Here is a 26,289-nt window from a genome sequence, read left to right as displayed (position 1 = left end):
AGAGCGTTAGGCTTGCTCACTGCCTGCCACCTGAAGAGGAGATCTGGAAGGCAGGTGTCCTCAGAGCTGTTCGTGTTGATATCCTGAACCTGGTCTTGAGGCACTGCTTTGAGGGAACAGCACGTGTTCCGGGTTGCATGTTCATTCTTGGCCTTGCTGCGATGACCACTAACTGTTAATTCTATCTCCTGTTTTCTAGGGTCATCTGCACATTAGGAAGCTGCATCCAGTAAGGACCTGCAGTAGCCCAGGCTTCGGCATGTTCCAGAGAGTTGACTATCACTGTAAGCAAATGTGGCTAAATCTCCCATTTCTCAATATTTATGCATGTCCCTCATGTTGCAGGAAATAGTTAACCCTAGATCATTCAATGTAAACAAATGCAAACACTCGGACAAACCAGGACATCAGTCAGTGTATCAGTAAAAACAGATGCTCCCAGCTTTTTGTCCATTTGGGAACTTCCATCAGAACAGGTAACTGGGGATAAGTCAGAGGAAATCTCTAATTGGGAATAACTCAGAGGAAATCTCTAACCCAAATTCTCTCCCAGTTTTACTTTGTGAGGCCATAAAATAGCTGTCAACATGCATTTAAAACAGCAATTTAAAGATGAATTGCTCTTAATCCTACTACCAAAACTAACTTGATCCAGATGATCACTGAAAAATGTAACATACAGCAAAATTAACTGGCTGGCTACATATTCATTGCATTTGACATAAAAATGACTTCCTTTCATGTGCTTTTCATAGTTCTAGTTCCATTTATACTATTACAGTGTTAACAGTTTTCTAAAAGTTAAATAGAATAAATGCACCAGAATCATCAGTAAGTAATTTCCTAATGAGGTATACTGACAGTTTCCTAAAGTTTAAAAAAATAAAAAAAGTGTTTTAAAGTGTCCAAAAGAACAAACCGTAGTGTAAACAAAAGATTCAAAAAATGGTATGCATTTTCAATGCCATCTACACTAAAAAAAAAGCCATGATGTTTTGCTATAGCAATTCCAGTTTAAACATAATACTTACGCATACAATATTTTAAGATTTGGGGGAATGGCATATATTCATTTAATGCTTTTGAGCAGTACTTTATGCAATATTTCATGCTGTGTACAGAACTCATATGAAGAATTCTGAGATGTGTAATCTCTCTCCATATGTGGAAAAAAATCATTTTGACTCTAATTTACTACTGGAAATATAAAAGAAAATATATATCCTGCATTTTTTAAAAAGATAATAAATGTAGTCTCTTTGGTTTCTGTAATATTGTAAAACTCTAGTGCATTAGCTCAGTAATTGCAAAGTCTGTTTTAAAATAATTTTCCCTTTCTTCTTTTTAAAAAATTGGACTGTACTTTGCAAGCCCTTCTGTGATACAGGCTTTGTTGGACTAGGATGCCGTACTGCTACACAGGACTTCAGCTGCCATTAAAGGAGAAGAGCAGCAGCACTACAGCTTCTCACAAAGGAATTTACACAACCAACAAAGGTCACACAGACTCACAGAATGGTTGAGGTTGGAAGTGACCTCTAGAGATCATCTAGTCCAACCCCCCTGCTCCAGCAGGGACACCCAGAGCACATGGCACAGGGTGGCATCCAGGTGGGTTTGGAAGATCTCCAGAGAAGGAAGCTCCACAACCTCTCTGGGCAGCCTGTTCCAGGGCTCTGTCACCCTCACTGGAGAGAAGTTCTTCCTCACATGGAGGGGAAACTTCCTGTGTTTCAACTTGTACCCATTCCCCCTTGTCCTGTCACTGGCCACTACTGAGAAAAGTTTGGCCCCATCGAAAAATCTCTTTCAAAATTCCTGTTCTGATCTGTTCGTGCTACAAAGTGAATATCAGCAATTCAAGAAACTAAGCAATATGAAAAAATATATAACTGCAAAAAAATTTGTGCCTTTTCTTTAAGAAAAAAAATCCATTAATATTTTGACCAACCACCTTCCATTCTGAAGACATAGGCATTTTGGGTTTCAACGCAGACCTTACAAATAATTATGACCATTAAAGTAAACATTGGAATTTAATAAATAACACATTTGTATCAACACAGAATACACACAATTCTTTAAAAAATATTATCTCGCACTAAAAAAGCAACAATTCCTAATTCTGAGAAATATACAATTTCGTGTAGGCTGATAGGGCAGGATTCCATTTCTTTGAACAACAGTGCTGCACTGTGTGTGTTTTCCATCATCTTGAGACATTTTGCTTTAGATTTGCCGACATGCCACTGACTCCATTATAATATGGTGCCTTCTTGAAAAGCTTCTATCCACCTATTAGAAAATTAATAGTTAGTAGTGAGCTGTTGGTAAGTGTTCAAACTGTACTGCCCACTTGCTGAAATACCTAAAGAGTAACATCATGCATCCACACATTCAAAGCTTGCTAACGACCTATTAAGTATCAGGACAAGGCCAGGTGATAGAGAACTTTTTCTTGTATTTCCTCCCTCCTGAAATGACATGCATAGAGCTTTTCAAGAAGTTGCAAATAAAGGGAATAAAGCTCCAGCTGAAATGAAATTCAGACTGAAATATAAGCAAACACTGATCTGATGTTGAGTGCAAATCTTCCAAGAACTGAGTGAGAAAAAAATCGTTGTAGAATGATTGTGATCATGGAAATTCAAACAGACCAGTTAACTCTCAAAACATGGCTTATGATTGTCTACAAAGCTAACATTCAATTTTCATTTGAACAAAACAGGGAAGGAGATGAAAGAAGGGTTTATCATCAGAAAAAGAGATTATTTTACACCTTTCCATTTTATTGCATTCTTTCCTCTGCGGAGCAAAGTCTTCTTCTTTATTTAAAGCAAAAAAGAGAAGGTTTTACCCAATTTAACTCTTTTTGGCCATTATCTCAGAAGTCCTAAGGAAACCTGCATCTTATGTTTAAACAGCTCATTTTATTTTTAAAGCAAAGATTTACATATTATATAATATGCACCTTTCATACATATGCTTAATCCATGACTATTAATATTCATGAGTTTGAAACACTTTCCCTAGGCAAAAAAAAAAGGAACAGGAATGAATTCAGAAAGTTTCTTACTTCTGAGCTGAATGAGGATCATCTGCCTTGAATATGTAAAATAAAGTGTTTTTGTGCAGTAAGTGGAATATTCTAGACTCTGAGTTTTCATCTTTTACTTCACTGACTGTGAATCCCAGTAAAGGCTGGCTCTCTAACGCTGCCACGTCCTGTTTTAGAGGGAAAAAGAAAGCAAAACAGAGCTTATAAGATACACGGAGCAGTTCCTTTAACTTATGTTCATGCACCACACCATTACAAACCGATCAAACATTATCATGCACAAAATGCCATTTTTATAGCCTCCATGCATGGAAGAGTGAACAAGAAATAACCAACCTAGGCCTCAGCTCTGCTCTCCCTCATCCTTTGCTGCCAACAGCAGCCTTCTCCCTTGCCACCTACTCTCCTCATTCTGCCCAGTAAGACCTTGCTGGGAGTCAAATCACCCACCAGCAGCTGCCTGCAGACCAAAGGCCCATCTAGCCCAGTACTGTCTCCAGCCTTAAGAAGTTTTCATGTCTGAAGAATGCTGCAGTGGAGAGACTAAGTGCCTTTATAAGGCATGCTCTGGTAATCCTCTGGGCATCGCGTAGCCTGGTATTGCTAATCTGGCTCATCGTGGTGGTGTGAAAGGTACTGCTGGGCTTGTCAGTGAAGGGAACTGCGGAGCGCTCCAAGGATTGCTGGAGAAGCAGAGCCAGGGGCTACTACCTGCACTCAGTACACTACAGAGCTACAGATACAGTCCCCAGGGTGATAAAAAAGAGTTTCTGACTATTCTGAAGTGGTCGGCTAGGAATGAGTAACAACAGGACAAATATGAACAATACTTCCCCTTCTTAGCCCCCGTTTAGCTTCTCTTCATTTATTTTCAAACCCAGACTAAAAAAACATCCTTTTCCTTCAACATTCATGCCAATGACTCCCCTTTACGATATTCTTATCTTTTAGTTTATAAGGATACTGTACAGCATTTTTGGAAAAGAAGTATTTACATACAGGGCAAACTCCATAATGCTGTGGTGCAACTAGACCAGCTCCTGCAATGCTCGTGGATAGAGAATATGAACAAGGAATGCACAGAAATGCTGACACATCAGGTGAAGACTTGGGTAGTGGCCTCTAGATCAAAACAAGAGTCTCCTATGAACGCAGAATTTCTTGATTGTGGAAGACAGGCAAAGCAGGCTTAGCAATCTGTTTTATTGTTTTACGTCTTCATGCCACTAATCAGAGTATTCTCTAGCTATTCTTAACATGGTAGGTTGGGATAGGTTTGGCCCTACCATTTCCAAAGAAAATGAGGGATAGCAACGCTTTTAAATAGATGCGTTGCATATTTTGCATTTTTTCCTGAAGGCCTTAAGTAAGCTATAATATGTAATACAAAGAATCTAAGTCAAATCTTCCAGCTCTAGAAAACATCCATATATGTTGCAAAATGTTATAGATATGGGAAAAAACACAATGTCCTCAGCATGTGCAGAGCTTTGTATACTGGTTAGAGAACATTACCACATACCAAAATTGCACTAAAAAATCTAAATGAAAAAAAAGAAATTAGACAAGATGCATTTCTTAGTTTCTACTGCAGCAGCTTTTACTAAATGTTAATTCTGGGCTGAAAGAGACAGCTTGAGTAAAAGTCAAGAGATTTAGTTTGCTCATTTTCCAAGCATACAAATTACCTCACGGAACTGCAAACTGAGATACTTCAAGATGCTGTCAGTTTTGTCACTATTCCAATGGTGACAAAACCATGTATGCGACTGACTCGGAACACACCTACAACCGCACAAGGGTGTGCGGCGCAGAAGCACCAAATCTATGTCTGGAATCAGAAAGGGCAGAGCTATATCAGAGTGTTACTGTAGCCAGCTCACTGGGCCTTCTCAAAGTACCAGATTGCAATCAGATCAATTACTGTCAGCTGATCTAATTTTATAGCTTGTTTCTAGATCAAGGATGAACAAATTTGTTACAAATGCAGTTTTATCATTGGATGCTTATTTGATTTCTAGGCTGTGTTGTCTCTTACCTCACTCGCAGCGTATGTGTATAGCACCTTATTTTTGATAACAAACCATAGGTGTTTCCATGGTTTCTTGCTGCCCTTAGATCTGTGCAAGTAACCACTCATTGTAGAGTCTTCTGTATTTGCTGAAACCTGAAATGAAAGCACACCCAAAGCTGTACACATCCATCTGCCATTCTGCAGTACGGCTGTTCAGTTTGCACAGACTGCATGTAGATTATTCTGAAGGACAAGATATCATGAAAACCAGTAACAACATAACAAGCCAACTAAAATAATTGTAGTCCTCATCACATTATCTGCGTTCAAGATATCGGATCAAAAGTCATTGTTAAAATTGTTCAGGTGTAGATCATATTCTGGTAGTACAGGAAAATAACACCAATGTGTAGCTTCAAACTCAGACAGACAAAATACTGCTTATCTAAGTACTGATCAAAATAGCTACTTTTCCCTGTGGGAAGAAAGCAGGAGGAAGATTTTCATCACAACGGAATTCAAACTATAATTTTTACAACTTCAGAGTTGACCTGCTGAGTACCAAAACACAAAAAGTTAAAATACCTTTCAGAAAAACTGACACATATAAGAAAGAAGACTAGGTTCTTCTGTGTTTTGTTAAGCAATTATTTTCACACATTTCCAACTTACTAGTATCTTACACTCTAAAACACTTTTCAATCTTAGAGGTTAGGAAGAGTTTCCACACTACTTCACAGTTCAGGAGCCTGCCTAGGTAAAACTGAATCCCAAATCAGTATCACAGATGAATTTTAACTTTTTGTTGTAGAGAAGACAGCTAAAATACCAATTACTTTTTTCCATCATTAATCTTGTTGATGTAATACCAATAAAGCGCTATTTTTATTGAAAAAGCACTTACTTCTTTGAGAGCTGCAGGAATTTTTTTCTGCTTTCTTCCTGATGGGATACTGTGTAACACGGTAGACAAGGCACTGGATGGAGATTTATGGTTGACTGGAGATCCACTCTTGGGAGTATACTGGTTATCTAAAATGCACAGGAGGAATATATGCTTTTCATGTCCCAGATGATTAAACACAGGCAATGATCCTTGGATGCTTTTTCTTAAAAGCAGATGACATTTTTATTCGGATTACAGTGCTTCAAATGTAAAGCTGCTCATCTTTTGCCAGTCTGCCTATATTGTAATTCCTAAGCACAGTAAATTCAGTGTTGAATTAACTTCTCAGTATTATGTTGAATTAACATGATGAGTCAGACGCTCCCCCACTTGTGATACTATTAAAAAGTCTAAGAAGTTTAAAACTAAACAGATTGGTCCTGTTTGATTTCAAAGTCTTATTTTCTTGCTGTTGAACTACTTTTGCCCATAACTAGGGTAACAAAAATCAAGCCGTAAAGACTATTAAAAATCTTTAAAGATATACACTGCAGTTCAGGCTGTGCTTCAGCTCCATTCCCCAACAATCCATCCCTCCCTCACTTCACTGCACTTATCTTTGCTTTTCTCAGTATGGGTGCAGTAAGGCTCCTCTTCCAGCCTCATGCCATGGCGCACCTTGAATTCATTCCCATCTCCAGAGCATGCCCTGCCTTTCTGCTCTGCCCTGGGCAGTTCCTGCAGCTCCTTGGAAGACTTCTGCAAAACTTCACTCCTTTAGGGCCTCCTCTTCTAGCAACACCCACCACTACTTTCCAGTCCAGCCTGGAAGGAGGAGGGCTATGCTAAGCTTCATTAATTCTCCTTTTGACATCTCTGCATGTCAATTCCTTGATAGCACTTTTCTACTTCCAAGCAGCATTGCAAACAGAACTCGGTAAGGGGGAAGCACTTACTGTGGCAATAAAGGCTACAGAAACAGGACTGACAAGCGAGGCAGGTTTTCTTTACCTTGTTTCTGTAATTCTCTGAAGCAATGATCACATACTCTTGCTGGCTGGTTTTTCATATAGTCTAAGCCATGTTTATTTGATGAACAACCTTGACAGACAATCTGTAAACAAACAAAAATATTACTGTGCATGGTATGTACCTTTAAATCACCAAACACCTCAGAGGTGTACACTTCAGTACTGATAGGCCCATAACTGAACTTCAAATAGGCTTTTTTTTTTTTTTTAATACTGAAGATGATCTTGGCTTTTCCGTAACTGATAAAAATTTAAATACAAAAATCACTGAAATATAGAACTCAATAAACTAGTGTTAACAATTCATGAAAAGTAGAGTAAGCCTGTGCTTCTGAAAACTATTGAATTCAGAAGCTTTTTATGAAATAACAAAAAGTAGTCATTGTTCTCTTGACAATTTCTCTACAAGGCAGATGTCTCAATTTCAGTGAATTGGTATTCTGAGAAATATAAAGGTTTATTAGATACTCATGTATTTCATAGTAGTTAAATATTTAATAAATTTGGTCCTAACAAAAAAAATGAATTGTTTATGAAAATTAGTGATGAAGGTATTTTGAACAATTCAGCTATAACATCCTTGCTTTGCATTATATAGTTGTAGGAGCAGAAGACAACCATATTGTATTCCAAAATACAAAATGTGGAACAGGCTAAAAGTTGAACCCTGGTTTGTCATACGCTTTTTCCTCTTAATAACTATGTTGTTTTTAACCCATATTATTGCGTCGTACAACAGCGTCCCTTTAAAACAGTCACACAAGAAAACCAAAAAACTAACTGAAAAGGGGATTACAAAATTGCTTACCTTTCCACACGCCCTGCAGTGATGTCTTCTCCACGTCAACGTGAATTCACTAGTACAGATCATACACATAGTGGCTCTCGTATCAGGAATCCAGATAGGAGCCTTTGATCCTAGCGGACTGTTTTCCTCCCGTTTCTCTGGATCCGCCTAAGAAAACATAGTGGAATACTCTTATAAATTCAGCAATGAAAAATACATTAACATTTATCAGTGATTATGGGTTAACTCTAACAATGCTGGAAAGCCTTCTCTAATACAAAGTCATTGTCTTAAATAAAGGTTATTGACTGTTTCACCAGTGGCCATTATAATAACACAAGCCTAAACAAAAAGCAACATTTAACTGGTTCATAAAGGCTGCGTGACTACCAAGCTTTACCAGCACATATATCTTCAATAGCCCCTACATATTAAAACCTCATTTCATCTTTCTGTTCACAAGACTACTGAGAGAGCTGAGAAAGCTGTTTTTTTTCTGTAAAAACTTTAAATTTTTGAAATAAGTAATTCCATGAAATATCATTCTGTTCTATCATCATCTACTCTCATCATTACTATTCTGTTTTATTATTCATCATAAAATGCCTTTTGATTCTCTAAATACCACCCAAGAATCTTTAAATTTAAAAGGGAAACAAAATAACAGTAATGTATGGTATACCTCTTCAAGACTTCTACTAGGGTTAAATGTGATTCTCTTTTTTGTATATTCTTCAATTGACTTGGAGATGGCTTCTAACCACTCATCTCTTTCTGTAGCAGAACTGTTGGGTTTAAAAATAAATAAATAAATAAATTTATCATTAACACTTAAAATTTAGAAGCAAGTGTTGATTAGAATCCCATTGTCTGTATTGTATGTTGGCTTAACTCTTCCACAATTGAAATTTTACAGACCGCCTCCTGCTCCTACTCATCCTGACTTTGCAGCAATGCTTTTTCCTAACTGTCTGCACGATGTCACAGCTCATGCCCTCCTCTCCTCCTTCCAAAGCAGCCTGTGACTGCTTTGAGGCTTGCATGTCATCACTTCCTCCTTCTCAGCAGGTCCTGGAATAGCGGTTGAGCAACACGGCCACTTGGGTTACTATCATGGACACTGGGGTAAAGGACGCTCCCAGAACATAGTCAAGAGCCCCCTCCTTTAACAAGGGCTCTGAAACTTCCTTAAGACCTTCTTTATTTCCCCCTTTTTCTTCTGTCTCAGGGGCAGTTGGTTATACTCAGCCCTGTGAAATTCCAGGCTTCTGCTCTTCCATCACCTTGTTTTCCTGACAGTTTCCTCCTACCAACTCCAGTAATTCCGCAGCTTCCGAATGAGTTGGTTAACGCACTTTTTCCATTAGATCAGCTAACACCAAGAGAAGAAAGGCTCTTCGTCAGATCAGCTTACTGCATGTCCTCAGCCAGCAGCCGGAGAGTCCCCAAGTGGGACGCAAGGAAAGGGTCAGGCTCAAGTGCTGTGACCCAGGAAGCCAGGAGGACAAGGCCCTCTCGGCAGGGTGGGAACCTGCAGCTATTCTGCATCGAGTACAGTGCCAAAGCCGTTCCTGAGGCTGTGGTCAGACTCTCACTTTTACATTACATAAACCCACACTGCCATGCAGAGGCAGCATCCAGTACTGCCTGTTCAGCCACTAGCTCTTATCACCTGCCAGAGCAGACACACAGCCACATCAAGGGCTGCGTGTTACCTCAATTAGCCCGCCAAACAAATTCAGATTAAAACTAACCCAGCATCTCTGCACCCATGGTTGGATCCTCACTGGGTTCATTAAGTGGCTGAACAATTCAAAGCACCAGCATTTAAGATGCAATGCCACCTTAAAAAGGGGGTCTGAAATCTCAGCCCTAACTTGTGAGCAACAGTATTTGTTTCCCTATGTAAGTAGCAACAAATAAATTGCTTTAAAAGCAAAATAAAGCATGACAACTACATAAAGAGGGAAGTTAGGAAAAAGGAAAGCAGCAATGTACACTAGTGAGGGCCACAACACTTAGAGTGCACAACCACAATTATTTTTTGATGCCTGGTGTTTTATGTTATCTGAATTTGGGAGCTTTGATCATTTCTGAGCCTTTAAAAAAAGCACTTTCAGCAGGAATTTGGAGTTGAATGAAATTGGGTACTGCACAGAACCAGAGAGAACTGAAGTGGGAAGGTAAAGAAGGGCAAGGCAAAAGGAGGAAAAAAGATCCCGTGCATACAAGGAATGGATCACAATGAAAAGGAGAGGAAACAAGATATAAGCAAGGGCAAAGCAGCACACTGCTCTCTGTTCCAACAGCTCACTCCGAGGGGAACATCTTGTTCAGTTCATTCACCTTTGCTCTCTTATATAGTAAGTACAGCTTGCATTGGCTACATAACATTCACCGCTCCAGTCAATTCCCTTGTTTTTTCCACAATCTGCTTGCATTTAATTAGGTTCCTAAACTCTCACAAGTAACTGCATTTACAAAGCGGGTGCAATCATGGAGAGTCAGCAGCCCCAGATGGCGCCGAGCGGCGCAGGGCTGCCCCCACGGGAAGCGGCCGAGGGCCGGGTGTTTCACCTCGGAGCTCACAGATTGCAGCCCTGCTCGCCTCAGCTGCTCGTGCTGCTACCAGCCCTGCAGACATGAGGAGCGGAGGCTGCTCCACGGGCAGCTGAGTTAACATAACGGCCTGGCGCAGCAGAGAAAGGCAGCGCTGCTTCTGCTGTCTTCCCCAGCCCTGCCACAGGGTAATGCTTGTTGCATCCTTCCAAAGCTGTTTTACTCATTGAAATTGCAGGGCTCTTGGTTTTGTTTTGCTTGAGATTTTAGTTAATGGAGTGACCGCGGCTGCTCTTTGTGGTGAAGGTGTGCGCTGGGAGCCCGTGGCGCCAGCGCCGAGCGCTCTGCCGGGCTCCCTGAGGTGCGCGGGGCCGCCAGGCCGGAGAGCTGGGCCTGCGAGCGGGCGGCCACGCGCAGCACCTCAGCGAACTGCATCGTTCATCAAAAAATATATGTATACAAATATACACACCCAGTAGGCTTCTTCATGTTCTTTCTCTGTGTCCTGGCATATCTCACCAACCTCAGGCCTTGCTTATAGACGGTAACAACGTGAAAGTTCTCAGCTGTGCCTGGGCCCCTGGCACCTCCTTCAACCCAAGCAAATCCCTGCAATCCCTGTTGGGGAATTTGGGGCTGCTGATAAGTTTAAAAATACTAGGGAGAGAGATGAATGCTCTCCAGAGATGCAGGATCCACAGCACTAAAACCGAAAGAGCAGGTCGGGGAAACTTTAGTTGATAACACGAGGCTCATCTTCTGTCTATTGAGTTTCCAGTAATGCTAAGCTCCACGCAGAAGCACGGCACAAGCAGCAGCCAGCACGGTGGGAATGTTATGGGTTTTCCCCACTAGACCAGCACATATTTCACAGAAGTTGCCTTTAATCTACCCCTTAATCTCCTTCAAAAGAAGTCTATCACATTTTGTAGAATATAAGCAGGCTGTATTTTGAGATGATAATTGTTTCACAGGTTGCAATGAATCTTTCTACGTTACTTTTTTTTTAATGACTGAAGTAAAAATGAAGCATTAAAATCACAGAGAGATGAATTTGGGTTACCTTCCGGAATTCCAGTGATGCCTTAATATATCTGTGCAACACTCAATCGCTCAACAAGGCACCTAGCACCATGAACCCACTCATATAGTGTGTCACACATACTGGTGCAGAATCACACCTTAAACTGTGAAATGCATCCCTTTTTTTGTCCCCAAATGCAAACATTTATTTAAATCTATCCAAAAATACACGCAATACTCCCGTCCAGTCTGTTGTTTTAAATAACTACTACTTAGATACAATTGTGCTACTTCCTTTGGCTGCTTTGACAAGGTTAACCTTGGTCTCCCTCTTAGCTACAGATATTGCTGTCTTTATGCAGACATCCTGCTGTCAGTATTTACAAGGTTACAGAAAAAGCAGCAGTCTGCCCTTGCTAGGTTTTGCTAAATAAAAGGGAAAACATGTCTTTGTTCATTGAGATTAGCACTGTCAAAAGTGACAGAACATATAAAACTCCAAGTCAGACATCATAAAAACAACAATCCACAAAACCAGGCCTTTGGGAAAGGCAGCTCAGTTGGGCTGCTCCTTATCAGGGAGCATGTATCCTTCTGCTGCTCCCCAGAGAATGATAAAGACAAGCATGGCTCCTGTATTTTCATGTCATTTGCATAATTTCAGGTTCAATTCAGCACTTCACTGAGGTCTACTTCCTGTTTCAATCACACTGTTATTTTAGCTAGGTGACCAGAATGACTTTTCCTAACTTATATGTTATCAATAATATCAGAATCTATTGCTATGATTCATAGCAGTTCTTTATTAGTGTAGTGACAAGGCATAGTAGTAATTCTAGAAGAGGGAAGAAAAAAAAAAAAAAAAAAAAAAAACACTGACAGGCCTAAAAACCACTGAAGTGAAACTTAGTTCTTGTCCTTCTCAAGAAAAGGCAACAAAAGATATTTCATTTTTCTCAGCCTTTCTGAAGGTACATCTGAGCTGAAAAGGAAGAACAAGTAATATCTTTGTTCCTTCTGATTAATATGTAACTGTCTTGAGGACAGCTGAATTCCTACCATCTGCAGCCAATCTGCAGGTTGCTCAAATATCAGCCATATTTACTATAGACTTTGTGCTTCTATCCATCACCCTACAATACAAAGTCTTCTTTATATGTCAAGGTAGAGTACCAAAATCCTGTGGTAACTGTGAAGCTGATTGCTTATGACTAGTCTTCATTTCTGCCAGCCCATTAAAAACAAACAAACAAAAAACAACAACAACAACAAAAAAAACAAACAAAAAACATTTTCATGAACATTTTTCAATATCAGTTTTTAAATGTGAGCAAAAAGTAAATTAGAGCAAAGCCTATCAACTGTCAGTTCTCTTATTCTTCTGCAATGACTCAATACAAGAGTAATTTTTCATTGTATACATACTAAATAAGCCATACAATGATAATTGTCCCATATGAACAATAATGGGCTATTTGAAATGACGTATTTAAATAATTATGCCCTTACAAGACTTACCTTGCTGAAAGAATGAAAGATCTCTCTACACTTTCTATGTTCAGTTCATTCTGATAGGCTTCCTGGGTTGGCTTTTTAACCTACAGTCAAGAGAGAAAACTTCACATTCAAGCTGAAATTGTACTGTTTAAACTGTTTCAGTTTTCACAATAAAATGCCTTTTTTTTTTTTTAGTTGCAGAAGAGATAAATTGAAGAGAAGATCTCATGTATAGGAGATTATACACTGGTCCAGGCAGCCCAGTTACAGTAAGGCTACATGCAGCCCACCATTTTGTTTCCCCGTAGACTCCCTGCTAACACTGGAGATGCACAAGGGAGTAAAGCTCAAGAGCTGGCAGGCGCCTCCAGCTGTGCTTCAACCTGCCTAGGGCTTTCTAGGAGCTTCTCCTGCAATTAGGCAAAAACAAACAAGATATTGCTGCTACAGAACAAGCCTCTGCTGCTACAGGACAAGATGCAGCCCACAGATGTGGAATGGGCATCTTGCCCATACCACCAAGGGCTGGACCACCCTGGTGATCCTTCACTTCTGAACTCCTAAGCTTCAAATGTAACCGAGTTCAAAGTTGAGTGGTTTGGAGTCACCACAAAACACTTGTTGACTGAAAAGAGGCCACAGTTCTGCCTGTGAAAGTTTCAGAACTGAACTCCAAATGAACTTAATGCTTTTCTGCAACAGGAAAAGGGATGAGAAAATTAACTCCTGAGATGACAGTGTCTTGTTCCAACTGACTGTCATGTTACAGATCAAGTCAATACATGATATGGATATTCCTTGTCACAAGCCTAAGCGGGTTAGATCTTAACACTGGTGCTTTTCAGAAGGTTTAGAATCATCAAGCCATTTTTTTTCCCTTCACAATCAGCAGATCCCTATAAACCATAGAGATCTGATCCACCACAACCTTGTCCAACAGAGATACATCTTTGGATGTGAGCAAGGAGCAGTTACAAGGCAAGAGCAGGGCAGCCTAAACAAAATACAGACATAAATAAGGAAGCAGACTATTTCAGAGTAGCTCAGTACAGGATGAGGACAGAGGTGTATATGATCCTGTGCCAATAAAATTGTTTAGGGGAACGTAGACAGTAGTGTCACATACCATATTATGCAACAAACACTAAGTCTGTAGCACTGCTCTGCAATATAAGCAACTTTAACATCTCTTCATAATAACACACATAGATAACTTTTGAAAATTTTAAGACTTGAGTTCAAATGAATTTGGAGAAGGACTTATTTTAACAGACATCTTAGCGACTCACCTTCATTCCAGCCAATGAGAGCATGTTGTTAAGTTTATACATCCCTGACTGAACTGGAGTAGTATACAACAGGGCATCATTAAACTGCAACACAGAAGCAATTCTCATCAATGACTAAAGATTGTTTACAGACAGATCACTTCAGATACATTTTACTGAAAACATGAAATTTGTACAGCATTAAAATCAACTGTCCAGGAGGGCATCTTATACCTCCCCATTACTTTGCTTAAAGCCCAAGAAACACTCTCATGTGTGAATTTAGGTAACAATAGGTATCTATTTATATCCTCACCATGTAAATATACATTTGGCACATGAGTAAACATTGCAAGGATGTCAAAGATCAGGCTGTCAAATAGGACAAAAAGGTTTCTCACACACACAGCCATATTGTATAAAAATCTACTTTAAAAGAACATTAGAACTAACCTCTCACACAAAGTAAAACATCCCAACATCTAGAAAGCGTCAGAGTTAAGATTAGTAATTTACAATTACTTGGACAAACTTATCCACATGAACTTTACTTGTGTAAATGTTCCTTCATTGTTTATTTCCTTTTCTAACAGACTTGTCAATCTTCATTTACTGAACATAAACATAGACCAGAGGACTGAACTGTCTCGAGGCTTTTGCTATATGATCTTTAGAAAACAATCAAATGTTTCACAAGTTTTATTACATCTTCATCAAATCCTTGGTTACCACATGCCTAAAGGCACAGACAATATGCAGTAACTTTTACATATTTGGGGAAAAAAAGTGTGTGGGGGGGGAATCTGAACTAAGGAGTTTTAAATGAGCAACATCTACGTTGGGAAGCCCAGCCTGAGATAGCACAAAATTTATGAGAGTCTTACCTTGATGGGCATCATTTGCACTTTTATCAGTACTCTATATGCTACAAAGGAGTCTCTAGAGCTTAAAATACATACTTCAAAGTCTAGCACATGCACTTCAAGAGTGCCTAGGAAATATTTACGTATACTGCAGTAGCTGAAAGATAAGACTTCAGCCATGACCGTGAGCCTATAATGCCACAAATCATGCACAGCAAGCCATCTACTATCTAAAAAGTAGAGAAAAACAAAAGGTTCAAGTGGAAACAGAAACCTCAGAAAAACTCAAAACTCTCAAAACAGTAGCAAGGACAGGAAGAGAAGCCAACGCCATTCAGGAAGTGTGCTGACTTCAGAGGTGGGAAGGAGAAAATAAAACAGCAGCAGCAGAGTTGTAGCATTTAAGGTCTAGAAGAACTGCCCAGGTTGAAGTAACTGCTTTAGTTTTCCAACTACCCAGATGTCCTCTCACAAAGTTGCTCAAATTTGAAGTAAGCATTGTTCAAAACAATAATTTTTTTTCGAGAAATGGCTTTCTACTAAAATGTTACTGCATATAAAACAGACTGAGAAAATAAAGTGGCAACAGTTACTTTTGTCTCCTGATGGTCAACTGAAGTTATCAGCTATTTGTGACACAGCCGATTGAAACATTTAAAATTACACCAGTATCAGACACAGAAACATACACAACAACTTACCAGAAAAAACATACGTGGCTGCATGACCTTCCGGGACAGCTTCATCAATGTCCCTTCCTTCAGAAAGACCTGGCAAATTAAAGCAAATAATTCAAAGCTCAGTCTCTCAGGACACAAGCCCCAATAAATAAACTATTTTTTTTTTTCTTGAAATTGCTATACTTGCAGTGTTACCAAAGCCTGGGGATTCAGGGTATTAGCTTTAATACAGATAATAAGCACCTTTAAGCACACATGATTAGGAAGAAAAAAAGATCTGGTTATAAAATATACATGAAGTTAGACCTGTAATAAGAAATTTCTCCTGTATAGGCAGGAAACAACAAAACTTATATCAGGACCACTACTTACTGAAGACAGCGTAACCACCTTCTGCTATTAAAAGGTAGTTGCATGTGTGTGTATAAACATATAAACTTTTATATTCTCTAAGATGATGATGATTAACTGCCAAATAGGATGGAATATCCAGAAGACATCAATTCCACAGTATCTGGATCTAGGTAATAAAGCCAGATTATAAAGATCGTCATTCTGGGCGTCATGGTGGACAGCAAGTTGACCATGAGGCAGCAGTGTGCCCTCGTGGCCAAGAAGGCCAATGGGATCCTGGGCTGCATTAAGAAGAGCGTCTCCAGCAGGTCGAGGGAGGTGATCCTGCCCCTCTACTCAGCCCTGGTGAGGCCACATCTGCAGTATTGTGTCCAGTTCTGGGCTCCACAGTACAAGAGGGATGTGGAGCTGCTGGAGAGAGTCCAGCGCAGGGCTACAAGGATGATCAGGGGCCTGGAACATCTGCCCTATGAGGAGAGGCTGAGGGAGCTGGGCCTGTTCAGCCTGGAGAAGAGAAGGCTGAGAGGGGATCTCATCAGTGTCTATAAGTATCTCAAGGAATGCAGTGAGGAGGATGGTGCTAGCCTGTTTTCAGTGGTGGCCACCGACAGAACTAGAAGAAATGGCCACAAACTGAAGCGTCAAAAGTTCCACAGGAGCTTAAGGAAAAATTTCTTAACAGTGAGGGTGACAGAGCACTGGAACAGGCTGCCCAGAGAGGTTGTGGAGTCTCCTTCTCTGGAGATCTTCAAAACCCGCTTGGATGCAGTCCTGTGCCACGTGCTTTAGGTGTCCCTGCGTATGCAGGGGGGTTGGACTAGATGATCTCTAGAGGTCCCTTCCGACCTTAAGCATTCTGTGATTCTATGATTCTGCTGTCACCCAAATCAGTAGTAACATTCACCTTGAAGTTTTCAGTTAAATCAGTTGGACTGTTCATGAAATGGTGACTCACAAGAAATGTATTTCCACATGTGTTCTTTATTTGTAAATTCACTTGTCTCCATCAGGAATCAGTCTTCAGCAGAAGTAACCCTCTTCTCTAAAGCCATGAATGTAACAGAGACTGAGGGGGCACTAAACGTATTGTGTCTCCCTGGGGAAGGCTGCTCATCCTTATGGCTCACTAAAATGTTGCATTCCAATTTTCAATGCTCCATTTGAAACCATGAAAGATTAAAGGTTAAGCTCAAGATAAATACTCCCTGAAAGATTTGGCAGGGAATCACATTCTGAGAATTTTAAGTTGTCATGAGATAAACATATTCCTAAATACATATATAAAAAATATATAAATATACATATATTTTTCCATGTGCAATATACACACACACTTACTGCACATGGAAAAACAGTTTTATTTGACTGTCAGTACCAAATAAGTGATGAATCTTTTCTTTTTCTTATCAATATATGCCACCTTTGTTACTGTTTGTGCTATATTTTTATTGAAATCTGCCAAAAGCCATTTGGAGGACGTACCCGTCCCGGTTGCACAATCTCATGGTGTCCATTTAAACTGTACTGAATCTGCATGAGCTTCTGAAAGTTATCCTATTGGGAGAAAAAGCAGAGAGACAAGTAATTGTCCTTAAATCCACAACTATCTTTTTAACCAAAAAAAAAAAGAGGCAGTTTTAAACATCCAGCTTCCAGAATCAAAACACTTACCCCCTGCTTCATGATATCATTGGCATGGTTTGCAACTTCTATGACAACAGCCAGAGCATCTGAAATATGAAGAAAATGTTTTTGTTATACAGGCTAGTCGGCACTGGAATTACAGAGTGTGCAGGTACAATATTCCCCTTCACATCCTGCCAAGATTCAAGGACATGGTCTAACATTCACTGCACTCAGAAAGCCCTTCCCATAGATTCCAGAGGCTTTGGATCGCGGTTTGATTGCTGTGTCCCAGCAAGTCATTTATTTGGCCAACGGTCATGGCATCATTCATTTCTTATAGTTAACCAAAATAATCTGCCAGCAAAATTAAGTTTTAGCTTATCTTGCACAAATAATCTCTTTAACTTCAATTTCCCTACGTACAAGTAAAAAAGTTAGCAAGACTTCAACCGAAGTATGCAGAGATTAATCAAGCTTTTTCTAACATTTGCCACCAGTAGCTAGTAATGGACTTTAAATACTAGAAAAATTATTCAAATCTTTATGATTTTTTTCTGCCTTCACTTTTGTTGCATTTCAAGATGAAAAAAAAATGAAAAAAAATCTGAAAGTGAAGAGTTATCAAAGATATCAAGAGGGATTTTACTAAGTTGGGGTGTTTAGTAAGTAGCAGCTCAATAGAAAAATATGCTTAGGAAAACATGCTGTGAGTAGTTATATAAAAAGTACATAAGTTACTGAATAGTGAGTCTCTATATTATACAGCATCCATCTGAGGATTTTATCCAAAAACCTCTAATTCACTTCAGTAGAAAAAAAGCCTCACTTAACTGAAAGCTAGCACAATTACTCTGACAAAATGATGTCTCTGCAGCACTTAGCACTTTTTGAATAACTGAAGTGCAGCCAAGCAGTCTAACAAAAGGAACTACATTTGCTTCAAAGTAATCAGAAAAGCTTCCCAAGCCAAAACTTCTGTGAACTGGGAGGTTCAGAAGGCCACAGGGCCATGTAAGAAACTGGACACAGACATGAACAGGGGTCTGCTAAGTCAATCTAAGGCAAACTTTTTCTTCAAGACTTTCATGAAAATAAGGCAAAGCAAGTACAGTGGTCAAACAGTTAAAAGGCAGCGAACATATCAAACGTGATCAAGTCTAAGCCTAGATATAGATGTCATGTTGTCAGCTGAGCCTGCTGAAAGTTTTCCGGTGGTCCTCTGATTAGTAAATGTTGGAGCTGCTCCAGCAAAACACTTCCAGCTCCCATCAGCTCAGAAGAATGTGAAATTAAGGGTAATTTTAGACAAATTCGCTAAGGCAGGAATGAATGTCTGGCTATTTTGCTGTACTCTCCTTCTTATCAGCTATTATATGTACGAAAAACTTAAACTTTTACACATTGAGTTCAAAAAAGATTTCAGAAAGTTGCAGGAAACTTGCTGGTTCTTGCAGGGAAAGTTCAAAGATCATGGGCTTACTTATTGGGCCAAGACTCTAATCCAAATCTAAACCACAACATAAAATAATTCACAGGGTCAAAAGTTCATAAACAAGCTGATTTTTTGGAAAAGAAAAACATTCCACCTCTCTCACCACTTAGTTGGAATAGTGTATTTAAATGAAGCTCCCCAATAATTTTTTTTTCTTTTTTTTTCTTTTTTTTTCCTTTTTTTTTTTTTGAGAATACTAACCATATAGCCAAACCTAGCCCTTTTTTTCCTGCATGAATTAAATGACAAAGCAAAAAAAGTCAGAAGGAAGCTAAGCTTAATTATCACATGAAAGATTTTGGTAAGTAAAGATTAGAGATCAAGAGCATGGAAAGATAGGCGTTTCTTTCAAGTTACTTATTCTTTAAATGCTGGATTATTTAATGGGCAGTACAACTATCAGTTTATTCGTGGCCACAATCAGTGCAAGGGAAACTTTTCTATCTCCAAAAAATGTCAACACTGAAAACATTTTGTGCTTATACACAGTGTACTCAAATAATTGCATACGTCCAAGTATCTTAAAACAGAAACACACATTTGATGGTGCTGAACTTGGTTTCGCACATTGAAGATAAGGGGCTTGCACAAACACCACCAAAGTGACTGAACTCAATGAGGTCTGCAAATGAAATGGAAACACTGCCCGGGAGCAGGGCCGGGAGCAGGGCTGGGAGCAGGGCCGGGAGCAGGTCTGGGAGCTGGGCAAACCAGCTCCATCCGAGCGACCCTGCAGCAGGGAGTGCCGCCTCCTCCTCCCCGGCCATTCCCTCTCCTTCCCTCTGATAGCTTTTTTCCTCTTACTGCTATTTTTTTGAAATGCAAATTTGGAATCCTTGAGTGTTGCTCCTGAGAAACTTCAAGCTAAACAGAAAATATTCCTGCTTATTAGCTTTTTTTTTTTTTTTTTTTTTGGTCAAGAATTTAATATTTAGAAGCATTTTTCATATTAAGGTAGCCTGTTTTTTTTTTAATCTAAAGAGACACTTACCTTGAGTATCCCTATAGTCTGCAGATTCTTCTAAAAGGTTCTTTAAGTAATCTGTATAAAAGAAGAAAATATATTTTTAAAAAATTGTAAAAGAACTAAACAGCATCAAAGTAGTAAAAAACACTTTCTTTTTTTCTAGAAATTTGCTTTTCAGACTGATGTATGCAATAAAGATCTACCATTTCATCTTTCAAATCTGTCTAAAGTAATAACACTGGGGAAAAATCCAAGTATGTAATGCTACCTTGGTGGGAAAAATAAGGTTACAGTATTAGTATTCCAGAACAAAACAAGCAAGTGAAAGAGGACAAGTATATACACACAATCCTTTACATTTACGCTGACACACACAAAAACCCCATGACTGTAGATATTACTTAGTTTTGTATTAACACCTAACTCATGTATAAAATCTGAGAAAAAAAATAGCCCAACCCTGAATATTACTACAATTAATATTTTTTTGAATTAAAAGAAGTATTTATTCTCCTGCGTCCCCACGAAAGAGCAAAAAGTTTTTGGTTTTCTGTTATAAATCCAGCCCTCAACCACCAGATGGCACCATCTATTCATTAAAGTCCTGCTTGGTAGGTTTTATTCTATTTTACTTGACCAAAATTAACCTCAGACGTTCAACTACCAAGAAAACATCCCTCTAGAGATTCCATTTCTTGGTTCACCAACAAGTATGATGTCCTATCAAAGATACATAACCTGATCAATATGTCAGCCAGGTATTTGCTGCAGTCCACAACTTTGAATTAGTCAAGTGTCATGGAAACCCAAGCAGAAGCTTTCAGACAAATGTATGTTAGAACGATATCATCAAATACCAATTCCTAACTATCTTTCAAGTGAGTGAATGTATCTGGATTCTCACAGATCTACTAAAAACTAATCATACAGGGTCTGCGATCTCACAAATGTTCCCTATTAGCTTAGCAGTTGTACAAGTTTCACGTAGGAGTAAAATAATTCAACTCCCATATACTTGCCCTACCCAGATTCACCCTTTGCTCAAGAAGGATCTGGAGCCAAATGTTCCTGCCTTCCTCAGGCGTCTCGCTTCATGCATGCCCCTCCGAGAGCACTGGGTGCGTGGTAATGTTTTCCTTATGCAGAAAAACAATTATCAGATGTGTTTCTGTGGTAAAAGTGCTACGAAGAGTGAGAATCTTGTCAGCTAATCAACGTTTTGAGGAAAAACGAGCCACGGGAAAACATATTTGGCAGTTTTTTTTTTTTTTTTTTTAATGTTTTGGCAAAGATCTGAGGTACGATCCCAAGGAGAAAAGGATAAGGAGCAGGTTAGAGTGAAGGAAAAGGAACCTGGTGGGAAGTCCTACAGGGAAGCAGGAGGGACAGTGAGGAGCAATTTGGCTATCTGGGCTACAAGAACTGCTGTGTTTGCAGTTCCGTCGGATCTTAATCCGGCACCACCCAATGCGGGATCTCTTGGTAAGTCTGACATGGCATAAAAACCTTTTCAGCTTCTGAATTATTTCATCACTCACACCCCTCACATCCCTTATCCCTTTTGCTGTAGTAGCTACCAGACATTTGAGTGCAGCATTTACATGGCCACAGTCTCCAGGACAAACCAACTCCACTTTGTGTTATGCTGGTAAGAAATTAAGAGAAAAAAATCAACAGGAAGCATTTTAAAGGGAACTGAGAAGGGTTTGCGCTGTTTCTACCTTGAGCTTTCACCTGGACGACCCTATTTCACAAACACACATTAAGAATATCGGACTAAAGCTGCCCTCTCTTACCCTACTGCGCAGGCAAAGCCTACTTGGGACTCCACCGTAAAGCAAACGAGTTAAAGCTTTGCAATTGCAACTTCACCTTCACCTCGGCCAGCACAAAGTAGAGATGTGTCACTATTAAAATGTGTGTCTTTGCAGCTTATATAGAAAAGCTAGATCTCCTTAAGGTTGCCAACCGTTGACTCACTTATCTACAGACTGGGAACAAGGAGTAAAGGGATATAACTTATTAATCTCCAAATGGACTGCTGGCATGCTAAGAAACTGTTCCTGGAAGATGGAGACATCCAATTTAATATCCAAAATAACTGCACTGGCAGCATAAAACGGAGACCAAATGTGGGAACTAATTGTTTCCTGGCATATTTATGGCTTTATGGCACATTCCCCAAAACAATGACACTTTCTTTATGGACAAGGATAACACCACAATGAAAAACATTCCCAAGTAAAATTAGCACAGAAATCAAATATCAAGGTGAAACAGTATCTGCTTCATTTGCCAAATTTCTTTGTCCTCTGAAATGCAGCTGAGTTATTCAGCCTTTTTACTCAAATAAAGTCCAGTAAGTCATTTCTAGGTGAAACACTGGGTGCTCAGAGGACAAAAACAGTGACCAGTCAAGGAATTTTGCTTATAAAGTTTAAATATAGAACAGAGACAGGCTTTCGCCTTAATATTTCTCCTCTTTCCCTATTGCCTGACCTAAGGGCAGCAAATGGAGAAAACAAACAAACAAACACACACAACAAAATTACACATTGCCAATAGTTCTCCAATAACATAAGAAAAATAATACAAACCCAACAATGTTATCATACTGTAAGCATTGCGTTTTCCTTCTGTTGATTTAAACAGAAATGAGATCAACCGTATGTCAGGGACAAATCTGAGAGCCTGTTACCATTTCAGCCTGCAAGACCCTATCCACTTTACTATAATACAAATTCAAAGAATAGTCCTGAAATACAGGGAGGTACAGCAGATGTAACACTAAAACTGAAGGTGAGACTGAGCAGAGAACTTTCAGAGAGAGAGATTTGAAAAAATAAGGACCACATGGACTGAAGAGCTGCAGCCGGGCAAGGCAAGGTGCACGGGGGGCAAGCCACAGCAATCCCCCCTGCATGAGAATCAACCAAGTTTTCCCCATACCACTAAAAAGAAACAGGTCGTTCAAGAATGACAAATAAAAATCTTACCAGCTCCTCTCCATAACCATAGAAAAGCCAGGAAAAATCCCGGGCTACCCGACACAATTCAAGCAGTGCAGTAACTGACTTCATGTAAGCAAGATGCGTCCAGACAATGGCTACCTCGCAGCACCAGCTCACACAGGGCGCTTCAAGAGGGACAAAAACCTCACAGCACCAGACGGAAGCTTTTTTTTTCCCCCCCTGTAAAACAGTCACATTCCTGTCTGAGCTCTTACTCCTTATCTTCAATTAGACCTTCAATATACTTCCAAAAAGGCAGGCTTAGGTATTCAATTTCACAGTTCTGCCAGGTATCCAAAAACACGACAAAACCCAGCCCATAAGCTTTGAACAACAATAAAAATAAATTAAAAGCAAGGTTGCCTTACGCGCTGCTTCACCTCGCTGCAGCCAGGGATTCTCTTCCCTCTCGCGGGGGCCCAGCTCTGCCCGTCCCCTGCTCCAGGCCACGGAGGCCTCCACGCTGCCTGCGCACCGGCCGCCCAGCACGCGCTGCGCCGGGGGCCGGACAGGCCAGGCCGGAGCTCGCTCCAGGGAGCCGGGAGCCCGGGCAGCCGAGGAGAAGCGCCGCAGGGCTCATTTACGAGCCCACCTGCTCCTGCTTTTGCCCGCCCAGGAGGAACGAGGCTTCAAAGGCCACAAGTACAGAGCCATCCCATCAACGCACACAGTCTAACTTGGCAGAATCCCCTGCTGACTTGGGCCTGGCAGCTTCGTTTCCGGGATGAATTTCGCTCTCTGCTCTGACCCCTTCTGCCTTCCCTCCCGCCAGACTCCCATCCTCCGACGTTGGGGGCTGCTGCAGCACTGCAAGTTGTGCCCATTCCCATCTGGCTTCTTTACTTGCCGTCTCAGCCGCCCCAAGAGCGGATCCACACGTTTGGCACCCGCTTGGAAGATGTGCAGCCCAGCGCGTACGCAATAGTGCACGGATGCGCAGGGAGGTAACGAGCATTCATGCCATCCGCACGGATACGAAGAGCAGGAAGAGGAAATGGCAGCCTACACTGAACACTGGAAATATGAAACAAATGCAAACTGTTCAGTACAATTAAATTCTTAGTTTGATTTCTTCTATTCCTCCCACAGAACAACAAAAACTTCTGCTTCCAAGTCAGTACCTGGCACAATACAAATCATGTCGGTGGCCGTGTATATTTGCAGGGTGCCCCGTATTTGCAGAGAGCCACAGTCTGCAGGACTGGAGATGCCTATAGAAACCCTTGTAACCACAAAATGAGGTGCTCGCTTGTGCCATCACCTGTCCAAGACACCCTGTCCCAGCCACACTCACAGGCAATGGTAACAAGGAATTAGTCTTCAGCTTCACAGTTTCACTTCAGCGCCGTTCATCTTCAGCATCTCTCACTTTGTTGTATCATTATATATATATATATATAGTTTGTAAATATATTTATATATATATATAGTTATATAGTTTACATATATATACTATGAGTTGCATATCTTTACGTGTCCATATGTGCATGTGTGCACACATACATATATCTCTATATTTTGAGAAAGGTATCTGCTCCATTCTCTTCAACTCTTAATTAAAGCCTTTGAAAATCTTCAAAGCTCCTTCACTGATTTTTGAATTAATACCATGCCCTAAGTCAGCATCCCTTTAAAGCAAAACAAGCCCCAAATGTCTTTTTATAGTTTTACTTTATCAATTAAGAGACACTAAGATCTTTCCCTACAAAAAAAAAAAAAAGTAGCCAATTTAATAGAGCTTTCCGCCCTTTTCCCCATCTGTGACTTTAATGAAATGATTAAAATGAAAATAATCCTCTTGAATAAGTTATTAACTTCTATGTACCACTTAAGTCTATATCTGCCACAGCATCACTAGTATAAACACTTGCTGGGGAAATGCCAGCAAACTGCTAAAGAGCCAAAGAAAGGTCACAGAGCATTTTATTTTGTAGTTACTATATAAACAGAGGCTATTTTTAAATCACTCCTGGAGAAGCAATGGCTTTCAAAAACACTCTTAAGTATTTCCAGTTCCTTACAGGAGCCATCCCCTTCTTACAACAAAAACATTGCAAAAGACTTCACAAAGGCAGCCTGTATAATTGTCCTCCTTTTATGGAGGAGGAAACACTGCTCAAGGCTTGATCAAGGTCACCCAAACAGGGTGCCAGAGCAGGGAAGGGAACCCAGCTCTCCCAGGTCCACGCCAGCTCTTCAGCTTAAGATAGGTTGCAACCCCCATAGCAAGCCTTAAGCACTTTCTGAAATTTAAGCTGAAAAGCCTTGTTTCACTTTAAAAGAGAAAAGATTTTTGATACAAAACACCTGGGTGGGGAAGCATGGATAAGATACTTTCAAGACGAGCTTGGAAGATATGTGTGCACATCTCATTTGCTTCTCCTAGTTCCAATTTTCCATGCTACTTTTTTCCCTTCTGAATTAAAAAACAAAACAAAACACAAAGCTTTCCAATCCTTTAACTAAATTAATGTCTTCAGTTACCACAAAAACAAACCAAAAATCTTCACAGGTTTCATGTTTGCAAAGCACAGCTGAATGCTCCCAGCAGAGAACAAACCACTGTGCAAACCCTCTGTGCATCTTATTGCCATCAACCTTAACAAACAAAACCTCTCAAACCATGACATTTTAAAAAAAATACATATATACCTGAAGTCAGATAAATATGGATGGGTACCACTGCCTCAAAACAAATTTCCTGGGACATGTGAATGTGAAAACTGGCGTCTTACGCCTGTAGAAGAGCTTGACTGTACCTGTCAAAAGGAGCCTGTACTGGGGAATCCTCTGAACGGGCTTGAGCAAATAGTGCTTGAGTGCGAGACTAGCACAGCGGGGGCTCATCTGAAAGAAACACCCAATGTATAAATACCAATTCTGTTGCAGTCAACGGTTCCAGCAAAAGAAAATATACCTTTAAACAACTACCAATGATAGCAAGTAAGCTTTTTAAGATAAAGATGGGACTACTGTAGTGCTATGCTGCACTACAGGGCAAGCACTTCCCTATATAGGAGACATGCAAAATTAATCATGAGTTAAAAAGAAATAACAGTAAGAAAAACAGTAAACATACAAATCTCTGTAGATTCAAAATATTTTTTAATGAATTACTATATTCCTTCCTAGAAATAAAAAAAAACACCAGTGGCAAAGACTTATCTGTAATT

At 40.0% G+C, this 26,289-nt stretch overlaps 1 protein-coding gene across 1 annotated transcript in view; it reads right to left on the bottom strand.

Moving 5' to 3' along the window:
* Positions 1-1,843: 1,843 nt before the first annotated feature.
* Positions 1,844-26,289, bottom strand: part of FGD6 (FYVE, RhoGEF and PH domain containing 6) — a 59,649-nt gene continuing 35,203 nt past the window's right edge. The window contains exons 8-21 of the mRNA XM_088532946.1: positions 25,876-25,963; positions 20,130-20,180; positions 17,692-17,750; positions 17,503-17,574; positions 15,688-15,756; positions 14,145-14,228; positions 12,877-12,956; positions 8,459-8,561; positions 7,798-7,944; positions 6,970-7,072; positions 5,977-6,104; positions 5,097-5,225; positions 3,077-3,225; positions 1,844-2,295 (exon numbers count right to left, since the gene is read on the bottom strand). Of these exons, the coding sequence (XP_088389072.1) occupies positions 2,259-2,295; positions 3,077-3,225; positions 5,097-5,225; positions 5,977-6,104; positions 6,970-7,072; positions 7,798-7,944; positions 8,459-8,561; positions 12,877-12,956; positions 14,145-14,228; positions 15,688-15,756; positions 17,503-17,574; positions 17,692-17,750; positions 20,130-20,180; positions 25,876-25,963 (1,299 nt within the window). The 3' untranslated portion in view covers positions 1,844-2,258. The remainder of the gene's footprint in view (positions 2,296-3,076; positions 3,226-5,096; positions 5,226-5,976; positions 6,105-6,969; positions 7,073-7,797; positions 7,945-8,458; positions 8,562-12,876; positions 12,957-14,144; positions 14,229-15,687; positions 15,757-17,502; positions 17,575-17,691; positions 17,751-20,129; positions 20,181-25,875; positions 25,964-26,289) is intronic.

Source organism: Tinamus guttatus, unplaced genomic scaffold (genome assembly GCF_059628265.1).
Source record: "Tinamus guttatus ecotype Peru unplaced genomic scaffold, ASM5962826v1 Tinamus_guttatus_pri_ptg000472l, whole genome shotgun sequence".
In the NCBI taxonomy this organism is placed as follows: domain Eukaryota; kingdom Metazoa; phylum Chordata; class Aves; order Tinamiformes; family Tinamidae; genus Tinamus; species Tinamus guttatus.
Note: the sequence above shows the minus strand (reverse complement) of the source record. Positions and strands in the feature narration are given on the sequence as shown.